At 58.2% G+C, this 15099-nt stretch overlaps 1 protein-coding gene across 4 annotated transcripts in view; it reads right to left on the bottom strand.

The window, feature by feature from the left end:
• The window catches only part of RAB11FIP5 (RAB11 family interacting protein 5), a 51383-nt gene that overhangs the window by 14592 nt on the left and 21692 nt on the right, over window positions 1–15099 (bottom strand). For 3 of the 4 annotated variants that reach the window (XM_075420238.1, XM_075420236.1, XM_075420235.1), the window contains exons 2-3: window positions 13450–13889; window positions 9706–10444 (exon numbers count right to left, since the gene is read on the bottom strand). In XM_075420238.1, the coding sequence (XP_075276353.1) occupies window positions 9706–10444; window positions 13450–13889 (1179 nt within the window). Of the gene's footprint in view, window positions 1–56; window positions 76–9705; window positions 10445–13449; window positions 13890–15099 lie in introns of all 4 variants that reach the window. The other variant, XM_075420239.1, reaches the window with a different exon arrangement.

Genomic DNA, 15099 nt, shown 5'->3' on the forward strand with positions numbered 1-15099 from the left:
AACTGGGCAGGGGAGCAGGGTGGAAAATGAGAAGGAGCGTCTGAGCTGGTTTCTACCTGAGGAGACACTTCCAGGCTGTGGAGGGAAGACAAAAGAGTCCTCCTGGTTAATGCTGTGACAGTGCTGTAAGCACACACCACACACACTACAAACGCTCCGGTTCCAAGCGATCAAACACACACTCGGCTCTCTTGTTAGGCAGAGCGATGATTATGGAGTCAAGGCGTGGAAAGGGCATGCACGACAAAAAGGCAAAGGGCAGCCCTTCTAGCGCAGCCCTCCGCGCTTCCCCCTTCCGCCTGAGCCAGCCCGCAGGCTCGGGAGCTCCAGAGGGTTTTTCCCACCTCCCACGGCCCAAGGACTCGGCTCATTTTTTTTTTTGGTCGCAGTGCTGGTGCTCCTGCCCACCAGGAGCCGGGCTGGGCTCTCGCACCAGGATTACTCACAGAATCACAGAATGGTCGGGGTTGGAAGGGACCTCTGTGGGTCACCCAGCCCAACAGAATCACAGAATCACAGAATGGTTTGGGTTGGAAGGGACCTTAAAGATCATCTGGTTCCAACCCCCCTGTCATGAGCAGGGACATCTTCCACCAGCCCAGGTTGCTCAGTGCTCCATCCAACCTGGCCTTGATAATGAGATGGCTCGCCCGGGGAGGCTTCCCAGGTGGTCTGTGGTGTCAGCACCCAGAGCCACCAGGACCCGAGGCACGGGACGGGGCCACAGGGAACAGCTGGGCTTCTCCAAGCAGGGTCACCCAGAGCAGGCTGCACAGGACCACATCCAGGCAGGTCTGGAATATCTCCGGAGAAGGAGACTCCACAGCCTCCCTGGGCAGCCTGGGCCAGGGCTCCGGCACCCTCAGAGGGAAGAAGTTCTTCCTCATCTTCAGCTGGAGCTTCCTCGGCTTCAGTTTGTGCCTGTTGCCCCTTGTGCTGTCGCTGGGCACCACTGGAAAGAGTCTGGCCCCGTCCTCCTGACCCCCACCCTGCAGATATTTGTAACCATATATTAGGTCCCCTCTCAGCAGACACGGTGCTCCCTCTCGCACAGGGGGAAGGGCAGCGTGGCTGCAGGAGGCCAAGGAACAAGAGCCAGGATGCGGCCCTGGCTCTGCTCTTGCCTCTGCCCAGCCTCTCCACCCGCCCTTCGTCACATCGCTCCCGGCCTGGGGCCCCGGCATGGCTGAACCCCCCACGGGGTACCCCAGGGAGGAGGAAGGGATTCAGCACGGCTCAAATTCAGACCGTCCGTCTCCTCCCGCGCCTCGCCCCGAGGCAGGCGGTCGGTTCTCTGCTGCATTTTCGAGAGGGACTACACCGACCTTTCTTTGGGTTTTCACTGATCTTCCTATGGGAGCTCCTCCAGCAGTGAGCATCACCACCCCCAAGGAAGGCTTGCCAGGCCAGGGCTGGCCGTCCTGGAGGTTTTCACATCATGAAGAGTGCAGTGTGGACACCCCAAGCCCCGAGCAGCGCTCCGATTGCCACCCCGTCCCCTTGGCTCAGCCCTGCCAGCAGCCATCCCGACCCCAGGATGGGGGCACCAGGCACATGCGGCTGTGCCCCCCCATAACCAAGCCGGTGGGATTTCTTCCTTCAGCATCAGCCACAAGAGCCAAGCTTCAAGGAATCACAGAATCACAGAATGGTAGGGTTGGAAGCCACCTCTGTGGGTCCCCCAGCCCAACCCCCTGCCCAAGCAGGGTCACCCACAGCAGGCTGCACAGCACCGCGGCCAGGCGGGGCTGGAATATCTCCAGAGAAGGAGACTCCACAGCCTCCCTGGGCAGCCTGGGCCAGGGCTCCGGCACCCTCAGAGGGAAGAAGTTCTTCCTCATCTTCAGCTGGAGCTTCCTCTGCTTCAGTTTGTGCCCGTTGCCCCTTGTCCTGTCACTGGGCACCACTGGAAAGAGTCTGGCCCCATAAGGAGACCACGGTCGTGGCTTGGGAGAAATATGGACATGGATCAGCCAGCACTGGGCATATCAAAGTTGACTGAGGAATTAATAAAGTAATTGCTTTGCCAATATTCCCAGGGCACGTCCAGCCCTGGGGCTACGTCAGGGTTTTTTCCCCACCTCACCCAAGCTGCTGGCAGGGATCACAGGCGGCACTGGAAGATCACGGGCAATGCGCTGTCAGACGGCAAAGCTGCTTGGACAACTACATTCATCCCTTATTACGATGCGCAAAAAGCCTTAGACACGTTTTAAAGCGCAAAAATGCCATCTTGAGGCAAAAGCTAACGACGTGTGAAGGCGCAGTCAGCATCGGTGGCGTTCAGAGGAGGCAGGGTGACGTGCCGGCAGCGCGCCTTGGACCAGGAGCGATGCACGGACGGGCAGGAGCAGCGTGGGAGGACCCACTTCTCCCCACTCCTCGCAGCTTCGGGCCCCGCTCGTGCATCATCTTCCAAGTAGCGACCTCGGAGAGGTGGTTATTGATGCAATCAATGCCACCAAAGCCCCCTCGTCCTGGTTTTTAGGTAGGTAACACACACAGCAAGTGGCCAAGTGCGACAGGCTCAGCTCCAGCACCCACCAGATGCCACACCAGATACTCCTCGGCAGGACCAGTAACTCGGGCACAAAACCAGCCCCGAAACCTCGATTTCCACTCAAACCTGCAGCTCACTTGGCGCTGCGGGCACAGACAGCTCGTGGGTGCCCTCTCCTGCTGTCACTAAGCAGCAGTGGTGGCCATGGCGCAGGCGCCCGTCCCCATCCCTGCAGGGCCTGGCCCTCGGACAACCAGCATGTAGCAGGGTGGAAAACCCACTATGGGCAGGCACCTCCGCAGAAGATAATTCCGAGCAGCCCAGCTCTTCCAGAATCCCAGCATGGCAGGGGTTGGCAGGGCCCTCTGGGGGTCCCCCAGCCCAACCCCCTGCCCAAGCAGGGTCAGCCACAGCAGGGGGCACAGCACCGCGGCCAGGCGGGTCTGGAATATCTCCAGAGAAGGAGACTCCACAGCCTCCCTGGGCAGCCTGGCCCAGGGCTCTGTCACCCTCAGAGGGAAGAAGTTCTTCCTCATCTTCAGCTGGAGCTTCCTCTGCTCCAGTTTGTGCCCGTTGCCCCTTGTCCTGTCGCTGGGCACCACTGCAAAGAGTCTGGCCCCGTCCTCCTGACCCCCACCCTGCAGATATTTAGAGGCATTTCTAAGGTCCCCTCTCAGCCTTCTCTTCTCCAGGCTGAACAAGCCCAGCTCCCTCAGCCTTCCTTGTAGGAAAGATGCTCCAGTCGCCTCCTCATCCTCGTAGCCCTCCACTGGACTCTCTCCAGTAGCTCCTCACCTTTCCTGAACTGGGGAGCCCAGAACTGGGCACAGGACTCCAGATGGGGCCTCCCCAGGGCAGAGCAGAGGGGGAGGAGAACCTCCCTCGCCCTGCTGCCCACACTCCTCTTGATGCACCCCAGGATCCCATTGCCCTTCTTGGCACCCAGGGCACGCTCCTGGCTCATGGTCACCCTGTCGTCCCCCAGCACTCCCAGTCCCTCTCTGCAGAGCTGCTCTCCAGCAGGTCCACCCCAGCCTGTCCTGGTGCCTGGGGTTGTTCCTCCCCAGGTGCAGGACCCTGCCCTTGCCCTTGTTGAACCTCATCAGGTTCCTCTCTGCCCAACTCTCCAGCCTGTCCAGGTCTCTCTGGATGGCAGCACAGCCTGCCGGTGTATCCACCACTCCTCCCAGTTTGGTGTCATCAGCAAACTGGCTGAGGGTGCACTCGAACTCTTCTTCCAGGTCATTGATGAAGGAGTTGAACAGGACTGGGGCCCAGTACTGACCCCTGAGGGACACCACTCGTTACCGGCCTCCAACTAGACCCACAGAGGTCCATCCAACCCCGACCATTCTGTAACCCACCCCGCAGAAACCCCCGCTTCCCCTCTCCGACAGAGGATGCTGGAAGCAGGAGCCCGGCACGGCGTGTTCCTCTAGAGGGAAACCTCCGCTCGCAGCAGCCTCCTTGAAGATCTTTGCTGCATTGAAACGCTGACTCACCCTCCTCCTCCCAGAGCCAGCTCCGGCAGCCAAAATAAATAGCGGGTACCTTTCTGCCCTCATTTATTTGTTTGGCAGCACTTCACAGACACGTTTTAGCCTCTCAGCAGGAAAAAAAAAAAACAAAAAAAACCAGAAAATATTGCTGAGCAACTCCCTGATGGAAAGTCTACTTGAAACAGCTTGCTCAATGCAGGGAGATGTTTTTCCCTACGGATTGTGGCCTGAATTTCAGGCTGAAGGCAGCTGCCCTGGCTCCGTCCCCAGCCATCGCAGCCCATCTGCAAGAGGGTGGGTAACTGCGCCGCGAAGATAAAGAAAACAGCACATGTGGTCAAAAAGCAGAGTTTTGGGGAGGACAGGGTTCAACCCACAGAATCACAGAATCCCAGCATGGCAGGGGTTGGCAGGGACCTCTGGGGGTCCCCCAGCCCAACCCCCTGCCCAAGCAGGGTCACCCAGAGCAGGCTGCACAGCACCGCGGCCAGGCGGGGCTGGAATATCTCCAGAGAAGGAGACTCCACAGCCTCCCTGGGCAGCCTGGGCCAGGGCTCCGTCACCCTCAGAGGGAAGAAGTTCTTCCTCATCTTCAGCTGGAGCTTCCTCTGCTTCAGTTTGTGCCCGTTGCCCCTTGTCCTGTCGCTGGGCACCACTGCAAAGAGTCTGGCCCTGTCCTCCTGACCCCACCCTGCAGATATTTAGAGGCATTTCGAAGGTCCCCTCTCAGCCTTCTCTTCTCCAGGCTGAACAAGCCCAGCTCCCTCAGCTTCTCCTCGGAGGAGAGATGCTCCAGTTCCGTCCTCATCCTTGTAGCCCTCCGCTGGACTCTCTCCAGTAGCTCCTCATCTTTCTTGAACTGGGGAGCCCAGAACTGGGCACAGGACTCCAGATGGGGCCTCCCCAGGGCAGAGCAGAGGGGGAGGAGAACCTCCCTCGCCCTGCTGCCCACACTCCTCTTGATGCACCCCAGGACCCCATTGGCCTTCTTGGCACCCAGGGCACGCTGCTGGCTCATGGTCACCCTGTCGTCCCCCAGCACTCCCAGTCCCTCTCCACAGAGCTGCTCTCCAGCAGGTCCGCCCCAGCCTGTCCTGGTGCCTGGGGTTGTTCCTCCCCAGGTGCAGGACCCTGCCCTTGCCCTTGTTGAACCTCATCAGGGTCCTCTCTGCCCAACTCTCCAGCCTGCCCAGGTCTCTCTGGATGGCAGCCCAGCCTGCCGGTGTATCCACCACTCCTCCCAGCTTGGTGTCATCAGCAAACTGGCTGAGGGTGCATTCTAACTCTTCATCCAGGTCACTGATGAAGAAGTTGAACAGGACTGGGGCCATAACGTGCTGAGGTTCAGAGCTGTGCTGAAGCACAAGTGACAAATCCCTCCTAGGAGGGCTGGATCCAGGGGAGCACCGTGACCCGACCGCTCACAAGCTGCTTTTTGCACCGTTTCCCGCAGCCAAGCACGCAGCCGGGGAGGGTGGAAAACCAGCAGGACCGGGGTGCCGGAGGCCCCGGCAGCGGCTTCAAAGCCTGGCAGGGATCAGGAATTTCCTCCCAGCAGCATGAGCGAGGCTGGCACGGCAGGATTTGTGCAGAGAAGGGGTTGGGAAGAGACGGCTACGGCAGCCTGGGACATTTTTGTATCAGGTGGGAACTCAAGGGGGAAAGAGTTGGAGGAATATATGCAAATGCTGCATTTAAATAGCAGTTTTGGAGGTGAGAGCGAGGGGTTTAGCTATTTGTGGAAGAACTACTTCGCTTTCTTCTCGGTCCTCACCTGCCCACCATCACAATTAAAACAGACAAGTCCTGCTTTATAGAGATTTTCCCCAAAACCACAGGAACAACAAAAAATAGCAGAGAGAGGATCTGGGCAGTGGGAGCCCAGGTAGACGCAAAGTTCTAACCCCAGCACCCGCTTTCAGGGGTGGGAGCGGGGCTGCGCTCTACCTGCACAGCTACAAAGCAGATTTGCCTCACCAGGGCTGAGCTGGTGCCAGCTTAGGATTCAGTTCCCCATCCTGCTTCACGTCCATCCCTGGCAAACGCGGGCTCAGCAGGCACAGGGAAGGCAGAGGCAATTTCAGAGCTGTTTTTCCACCCTTGCAGGCTCCCTGCACCCCTCTTGCCAGAGGGAAAATGTCCAGCTCCATCCCTGATCATTTTTTACTCGGTGACTGTTCTGCAGCTCGCCTGGGTACAAGACCTGTGCCAGAGATGTGACCCTGGCAGCTCCCGCGACGGACTCATCCGCAGCATCGCCTTCATCCACGACCCCTGGCTCTCACGGCGCGGCGCTCCTCTTCGTCAAACTCCGCAGCCTCCCCGGTTCTGCTCCAGAAGCCCCCATTAATGGCGCTTTGGAGGGGGCTGTCACACGTGTCGGTGTTCAGTCCCACCGACAAGCTCCCCTGCTTCTCCTGCGCCGCTCCCCGCTGTCCGCAGGCCGTGCTCCAGTCGTTCAGAACCTTCTGCCCATTTCCAGCATTTAAGAAATGTATTTTTTAGGAGGCCGTGACGAAGAGTGAGGAATTCGAGTCAGCATTCGCCCTCACTGCTGGATATAAGGGTATGGACTATGGAAAGAGGAGTGACAACCAAGGGGATTTTACATTTATCCCCCACGAAAGCAGCGACAGAGGGAAGAGGCTTTAGCCTGCCAACGGCAGTAATGTGGTTATTTTCACAAGACAAAGCTCAACTTCTCTTTTTTTCCTCCTGCCAAGCATGAGATGCAGCCCCACTTTATCACCCCGAGTCACGCTGCAGGAAGCAGGACCTGTGGAGCTCTGATAACATTGTAGGAAACCCTGAAAATAGTTAAACTGATTGTTTGAGCCCCAGGCCTTGCCTCAAACAAACCTGCTGAGCTTCTTCCTTACACATAACCCTTGACCGCCCAACCTCAAAAACAACAAACCCCAAACAGCCTTTTCTTCAGGTCTCCACAGAGCAAACGCTGTCATCCCACCGCTTCCATTCAAGCCAGTACCCAAGCCCGGTAGCCACCACGGATTAGCAACAGCTTTTGGGACCCGCTTCCCCACCAAGAGCCAGCGAACAAATACATAAATAAGGGCTGAATCACAGAATCACAGAATAGTAGGGGTCAGAAGGGACCTCTGTGGGTCGTCTAGTCCAACCCTCCTGCCGAAGCAGGGTCACCCAGAGCAGGCTGCACAGCACCGCGTCCAGGCGGGGCTGGAATATCTCCAGAAGCATCCAGCCCTCTCCCTGGGCATGGGAGCGGGCAGGTTGCCGATGGGTCAGCGAAAACCACCCGTTAACGAACAGAAAACCTTTTCACAAAGCTGAAGTTAAAACCAGCTGCAAGTCAGCGGCTTCCTTATTTTGGAAAGGGTGCGGTTTTGCAACAACAAGTGGTTACAGACAAGCTGTGCCAAACACCTCTTAGCTGCAGGCCAATTTAAACCTTAACTGTGAAGCATCTTTCTAATTACAGACCTTGTAACTAATTACAGGTTGAGTTTTTTGGTCTTGCAAAGGTGACTGCTTTTGATGCTCTCTCCCCACGTTCAGCTTAGGGTGAAGCTTTTTGCACAGTGGGCAAAAAGGTGAGCGGCTGCTGCTTGCTCAGCTGCTGGGAGCTGCAAAGCTGAAGTTTCCAGCGTCAGGAGAGCGGGAGGGAAAAAATCCTCTCTGCAGGTAAGCGGAAGGCTTCAAACCATTCGATCACAGAATCACAGAATCATAGAATCCCAGCATGGCAGGGGCTGGCAGGGCCCTCTGTGGGTCACCCAGCCCAACCCCCTGCCCAAGCAGGGTCACCCAGAGCAGGCTGCACAGCACCACGTCCAGGCGGGGCTGGAATATCTCCAGAGAAGGAGACTCCCCAGCCTCCCTGGGCAGCCTGGGCCAGGGCTCCGTCACCCTCAGAGGGAAGAAGTTCTTCCTCATCTTCAGCTGGAGCTTCCTCTGCTTCAGTTTGTGCCCGTTGCCCCTTGTCCTGTCGCTGGGCACCACTGGAAAGAGTCTGGCCCCGTCCTCCTGACCCCCACCCTGCAGATATTTAGAGGCATTTCGAAGGTCCCCTCTCAGCCTTCTCTTCTCCAGGCTGAACAAGCCCAGCTCCCTCAGCCCCTCCTCGCAGGAGAGATGCTCCAGTCCCCTCCTCATCCTCGTACCCCTCCGCTGGACTCTCTCCAGTAGCTCCTCATCTTTCTTGAACTGGGGAGCCCAGCACTGGACACAGGACTCCAGACGGGGCCTCCCCAGGGCAGAGCAGAGGGGGAGGAGAACCTCCCTCGCCCTGCTGCCCACACTCCTCTTGATGCACCCCAGGATCCCATCGGCCTTCTTGGCACCCAGGGCACGCTGCTGGCTCGTGGTCAACTCGTTGTATTCGCAACTTGGGGGAGCGGCCCCCTGCTCGCCTCGGTGTCCCCAGCTCTGCCCGTGCAGCTGGGGAGCGCAGGCAGCACCGAGCCTCACCAGCCCTCGCAGCTCCTCGCCCACCCTCGCGCCGACAGCACGTGCTCCCCCGAGGGGCTGCGTGCGGCACACAGGACTGCGACACGCGGCCTTCAGTCCTTGGGAAGGGGGGGCAGCAAGTCCTTGCCTCCCGTCAGTCTTGCAGACCGCTCCGAGGTGGACATCTTCTCACGGGGTGAGGAGGACTTTCGGGGCTGCCCCTGTTCCGAAGGCGCGACGTGCTCACCGCCTCGCTTACGTCTCAGCAGCGCTCTAAAAGCAGTTTAACCCGTGTGGGAATCTGGTTAGGCTGAATAAACCACAAGTGCCCTCCTCATTAAAGGAGGCTTAGACTGAATTAAAATCCTTCTGCTTAATAAATTAGATTAAAGCCAGCCCAGATTCGAAAATCCCTATAATAAATCAACCCCATAGATTCCACCAGCTCTCGACTGCTAGACTTCTTTCCTCTGGCTGCTTTTAACCCCGTTTTCTCCCTCTTGCTGAGCAGTAACAGCGCACCCGGCTCTCGGCCGAGCTCCAGACCCCCAGCTCAGCTGCCGGGGGCTACGGGGATGGACGTGGGTGACGCACGGGCCCGCACGGAAACAGCCCAAACACCCCGTTTTGTGTGCTGCAAACAGAGCGCGGAGGATTTGGAGGGATGAATCACCACACGGAGCAAGAACAATTAGAGATTCATAATCGGGAGGAGGGAAGGCTGGGGTGGGATGGGAAAAGGAAAGAGCTGGGATTAGTGACTTCAGAAATGTTAAGAATATCTCAGGTTACCACAGCACTGCACCCCCAGGCCAGACCAGAGGGGGTGGGAGGTTCATCAATAAAATGCGATTACATGTCACTATGTCCCTACGCTGACTGCCAGGGAAGCTTTTTCAGCTAATTAAAGGATAACGATCCTTTACTTCGAGGCCACAGAAACACTCGGCGTGACCACGCTGAGCCTCACCTCTGCAGAGGGAAACGTCCGTCCCTCTCCGCAAAGGGGATCCCTCCCTTCCCCAACCGGGAAACACGGCCCAGGAGGGCAACGGGAGGTGGTCTGCGGCAGAAACCAGGGGAGGATCCAGGAATTATCACCCTCCCTTTGAGACATTTCAGACCAAGGAAGTGTTTTCCCCTGTTGTCATCTTGTCTGAGCAAGGGGACCGGTCCTCTGCTGACGCCATGGAGTATTTAACAGCGCAGCCATTGAGGACGGGAGGCTGGGGCAGCCAGCTAACGGCCTAGACGTCAGCACTGACCAGTTTCACTGACCTGGGTTTCTGCGGGGACTCCTTGGGCTCCTTCGAACCGAACCAGCCGCCGGATTTACTCCTCTCATCTCCCCCTGCCGTCGCGTGGACGGATGAGCCGTGGCAGGGTCCCGGTTTCTCGCCCTGGGCTTTGCTCCCCGCGTCGCTCTTGTTGCCCCCGTGGTGGAAGAGGCCACCCTTGGCTTTCTTGTCTTCCTTCCTCGTCTCCTCGGGTTGTTTGTCCTTCGTTGGTTCCACTGAGAAGACCATGGGCATCGCAGCTTGGGTCGGCTTGTTCTCTAAGCGACTGTTTTCTTCCATCTTGGCTCTGCCCAGATGGTTACTGAGAGTGACGGCTTTCGTGGAGACCTTGAGCTCTTCTTGCAAGGCTAAAGTGGGAGGAGACGGGATGAACCTGGGCTCGTCTCTCTGCTGCGTCCTCTCAAAGCTGCCGACCCCCCAAGGCACCTGGTGGGAGTCGGGATGGAGGGGGGCGAAGCCGAAGCCCTCCTCCTGCCGCCTGGGCACGCTGGGCACGGGCAGCGGCGCAGAGCTCTGCGGGACGGACACGGGGCTCTTCGGTGCGGGCTCGTCGCTGTAAACGTGGCTCCCGTTGATGCAGAGGGAAGACCGGGACACGGGATCGTTCTTTGGCTTCAGGCTTTGGATTGCTTTGGGCTCCAGGACTGGGCTGACTTGGGAGACGTCGTCACTGAACGCTCGCTTGTGGGTCAGCTTTGGAGATGGCAAGTAGTCTTTCACTGGGGGGAAAGGAAACACAAAGCAGAGGTGAGGCCATCTGAGGAACCAGGACAGGTCTGACAAGAGTCGTTATCTTCTATTTGCAAACCCTGAAGAGATCTGGGAAATGCACCGGCTTTCTCCCTCCCAGGCTCTGCTGGATGATAATTAAATTACTCACAATGCAAAGCACGGGTCACGAGTATGTGACCGTGCAGGCTACACGATATTCTCCCCGAGCACATCACCTCCCACTGCAGGATCTGGAGAGAAGCCTCTGTAAGGCCACAAACGCCTTGGCTGAGAGGATCTGAAACTGATAATAAATGCAAGAAACTACCCAGGAGCTACTCCAAGGGCTTACGCTTCCGTGTGATTTCAGAGTTTGTGTTGAATAAAAGACAATGAGCCCCCGAGCTCCGCTCCGACAGGCCAGGTCGCTGCTCGGCGTTGTACAAGCCAGGAGGGTGCAGTGCCTGCTTCGCCCTCCCCCTGCCTGACCCTGCGGCTCAGCAGATTTTGGGGGGTTACGTGGAGAGCCCAGTGAGAAGCTCTGTGGAGAGGGACCTGGGTGTCCTGGTGGATGGTAGGGTGACCATGACCAGCAGCGTGCCCTGGGTGCCAGGAAGGCCAATGGGATCCTGGGGTGCATCAAGAGGAGTGTGGGCAGCAGGGCGAGGGAGGTTCTCCTCCCCCTCTGCTCTGCCCTGGGGAGGCCCCATCTGGAGTCCTGTGTCCGGTTCTGGGCTCCCCACTTCAAGAAAGAGGAGGAGCTACTGGAGAGAGTCCAGCGGAGGGCTGCGAGGATGAGGAGGGGACTGGAGCATCTCTGCTATGAGGAAAGGCTGAGGGAGCTGGGCTTGTTGAGCCTGGAGAAGAGAAGGCTGAGAGGGGACCTTCGAAATGCCTCTAAATATCTGCAGGGTGGGTGGCAGGAGGATGGGGCCAGACTCTTTCCAGTGGTGCCCAGAGACAGGACAAGGGGCAACGGGCACAAACTGAAGCAGAGGAAGCTCCAGCTGAAGATGAGGAAGAACTTCTTCCCTCTGAGGGTGATGGAGCCCTGGCCCAGGCTGCCCAGGGAGGCTGTGGAGTCTCCTTCTCTGGAGATATTCCAGCCCCGCCTGGCCGCGGTGCTGTGCAGCCTGCTCTGGGTGACCCTGCTTGGGCAGGGGGTTGGGCTGGGTGACCCCCAGAGGGCCCTGCCAACCCCCAACATTCTGTGATTCTGTGAGGACTGCCCGGACTTGAGGCGACACGCAGCTGCTCTCCCCTCCTAGCTGGAGATGCCATCTCCTTCACCGCAACACGAGGATCACGGGGCTGGACCGGTGCCTCCGTTCGCTCTCCGGCCACGCGTGGGAGCGTCACCCAGCAGAAACCGAGAGGCACCACGCAGGTGGCTTCACCAGCACGGTGAGAAGCAGCACGTATCCAGGGACTCCCACCCAATACGGGAATTTGCTGTCTCCAGCCAATTAAACCATTTAATTATATATTTTGTTTCCAAGGGAGAGCAAGAATTAATTCGCTACAAGGGCCTTGTTTGTTTGCAAAGCGCCGCTCCCCGAGCGCCAAGAGCTCAGATTGCTTTGATCACCGGGCACCGGTCACTGCTGCAGCTCTGCCCCCGAGCCGGACGCGTCTCATCAGGCAGCCGGGCAGCGGCGCCGCGCTCAGCGTCACCCAGCCCTCTCCCAGGGGCTTCCTGCTACCAGTCAGCGCCTGCGACCCGCTTCTGGGGGCAGAGGAGAAGCAGTCTGCAAGATTGAAGTCTTCAGAGAGAAACGGTGCCCCGTAGCCTGCGAGCTCGTGGTGCGCTGCAGGGAGAACATGCGGCGTCGGCCAAAGTCGGGCTGTCCGTATGCAGGCTCAGCACGAAAAATAAAATCTTAGACATCTCCCCCCATTCTTATTCCACTCATTCATCAACGACCTGGATAAAGAGTTCGAGTGCACCCTCAGCAAGTTTGCTGATGACACCAAGCTGGGAGGAGTGGTGGATACACGGGCAGGCTGTGCTGCCATCCAGAGAGACCTGGACAGGCTGGAGAGTTGGGCAGAGAGGAACCTGATGAGGTTCAACCAGGGCAAGGGCAGGGTCCTGCACCTGGGGAGGAACAACCCCAGGCACCAGTCCAGGCTGGGGGGGACCTGCTGGAGAGCAGCTCTGCGGAGAGGGACTGGGAGTGCTGGGGGACGACAGGGTGACCCTGAGCCAGCAGCGTGCCCTGGGTGCCAAGAAGGGCAATGGGATCCTGGGGTGCATGAGGAGGAGTGTGGGCAGCAGGGCGAGGGAGGTTCTCCTTCCCCTCTGCTCTGCCCTGGGGAGGCCCCATCTGCAGTCCTGTGTCCAGTGCTGGGCTCCCCAGTTCCAGAAAGATGAGGAGCTACTGGAGAGAGTCCAGCGCAGGGCTACGAGGATGAGGAGGGGACTGGAGCATCTCTACTCCGAGGAGAGGCTGAGGGAGCTGGGCTTGTTCAGCCTGGAGAAGAGAAGGCTGAGAGAGGACCTTAGAAATGCCTCTAAATATCTGCAGGGTGGGTGGCAGAAGGACAGAGCCAGACTCTTTCCAGTGGTGACCAGAGACAGGACAAGGGGCAACGGGCACAAACTGAAGCAGAGGAAGCTCCAGCTGAAGATGAGGAAGAACTTCTTCCCTCTGAGGGTGCCGGAGCCCTGGCCCAGGCTGCCCAGGGAGGCTGTGGAGTCTCCTTCTCTGGAGATATTCCAGACCCGCCTGGCCGCGGTGCTGTGCAGCCTGCTCTGGGTGACCCTGCTTGGGCAGGGGGCTGGGCTGGGTGACCCACAGAGGTCCCTGCCATCCCCTACCATTTGGTGATTCTGTTCTGGCAAGCACATTATTGCCAGTGTGGAGAATGTCTTGGAGGATTTGGGCAGGACGCCACTTCCTAGGTAAGCAACGAGTTAATAGATTTGCAGGAAAGCCTCTTTACAAAGAAAAGAAGGGGGGGAAAAAAAAAGGGGGGCGGGGGGGTGAGGATTAAAACCGTATCCTCTTACCAGAGCGCTCCGTGGACAGGCTGCTGTGTCTGCTCGGCGATTTGGTTACCTCAGGAACGTTTGCAGCCAAGCCCAGGCTGGCAGAAGAGATGGTGCTGTCGGATCCCAGGGAGGTGTTGGATTGCGTCAGGGACGACTTGCGCAGCTTGTTCTTCAAGAAGAAGCCCTTGACTTTGGACTTCTTGCCCCCACTGTCGTAGTCATCCTCCATGTCGAGGGCGCCCATGCTGCTGGGGATGATGGCAGAGGCCGACTCCAAGTCGTATTTCTTCTTGCCTTTCACCTTGTCCTTCAGCTTGCCAAAGGGTGACCGTGGTTTGTCCTTCATGGACAGGTCGAACATGCTGGCTGTGAGGTTGTTGCGCGTAAACTGGATGCTCACCAGGATCTCACCACGCTCCTTCTCCTTCTTCCCAGCCTTGGAGTGTAGCTTGTGCCACCTGGAGCCAGAGAGGAAAGAAAAGGCAAGGCCCATGCATCATTCCCAAGAGCCACAAGCCAGGGAGACCTCAGGGACGACGCTGCTGAGCAGGAGCTAGCACAAGCACCCCAGAAGTCACCTAAGCCCTGAGTCAGAGAGACGCAAACGCCAAGCACTGAGGTGTCACACGGGACCGGACCCCTCCCTGAGCCGCAGCAGCTTGGTAAGGGCTCTGTCTCCATCCCCATCCCAAACCACTACCACCAAATAACCCAGCAAACACCACCTTGCTCACCCTGGCGTCGGGTACCGCCGTGCGTCTCAGGGCGGAGGTTACTGGTGGCCAAGGTTTTGCACAGTCAGTTGACAGGTTGCTGTGAGCCCGTGTTTAAAAAAAGACAGAGCTTTGTGCTCGTCTTTTAAATATTCAAGAGCCAGTGACTCAGAACAAATCCTTTCAAGTCAGAGGCAGTACGGGAACGGCAAAGGCACTCAGCAACATCCATCAAAATAACTTCATGCCAGACCCTCCGTGCCTCACCCTAAATAAAGACGCTGAAGCTTGCCTAGCAGTGTCCTTGCATCAAGCATTTAGAGGATGCTGCATCCCAGGAGCCCTTTACAGAATCACAGAATCACACATGGGGGTTGGAAGGGACCTCTGGGGGTCACCCAGCCCAACCCCCTGCCCAAGCAGGGTCACCCAGAGCACGCTGCACAGGACCTTGTCCAGATGGGGTTTGAATATCTCCAGAGAAGGAGACTCCACAGCCTCCCTGGGCAGCCTGGGCCAGGGCTCCAGCACCCTCAGAGGGAAGAAGTTCTTCCTCATCTTCAGCTGGAGCTTCCTCTGCTTCAGTTTGTGCCCGTTGCCCCTTGTCCTGTCGCTGGGCACCACTGGAAAGAGTCTGGCCCCGTCCTCCTGACCCCCACCCTGCAGATATTTAGAGGCATTTCGAAGGTCCCCTCTCAGCCTTCTCTTCTCCAGGCTGAACAAGCCCAGCTCCCTCAGCCTTTCCCTGTAGGAGAGATGCTCCAGTCCCCTCCTCATCCTCGTAGCCCTGCGCTGGACTCTCTCCAGTAGCTCCTCAGGCAGGAGGAGGTGCCACGCAGCACCAACCCCACCCAACCCAATCAAACCCTACGCGGGTGCCTGGATTTTGGGGAAATTTCTGCATTCCCACAGCCCACTGATGGCAGCCTCCAGCCTGCGATGACCTGACGTGACC

Source organism: Opisthocomus hoazin, chromosome 5 (genome assembly GCF_030867145.1).
Source record: "Opisthocomus hoazin isolate bOpiHoa1 chromosome 5, bOpiHoa1.hap1, whole genome shotgun sequence".
NCBI lineage: Eukaryota > Metazoa > Chordata > Aves > Opisthocomiformes > Opisthocomidae > Opisthocomus > Opisthocomus hoazin.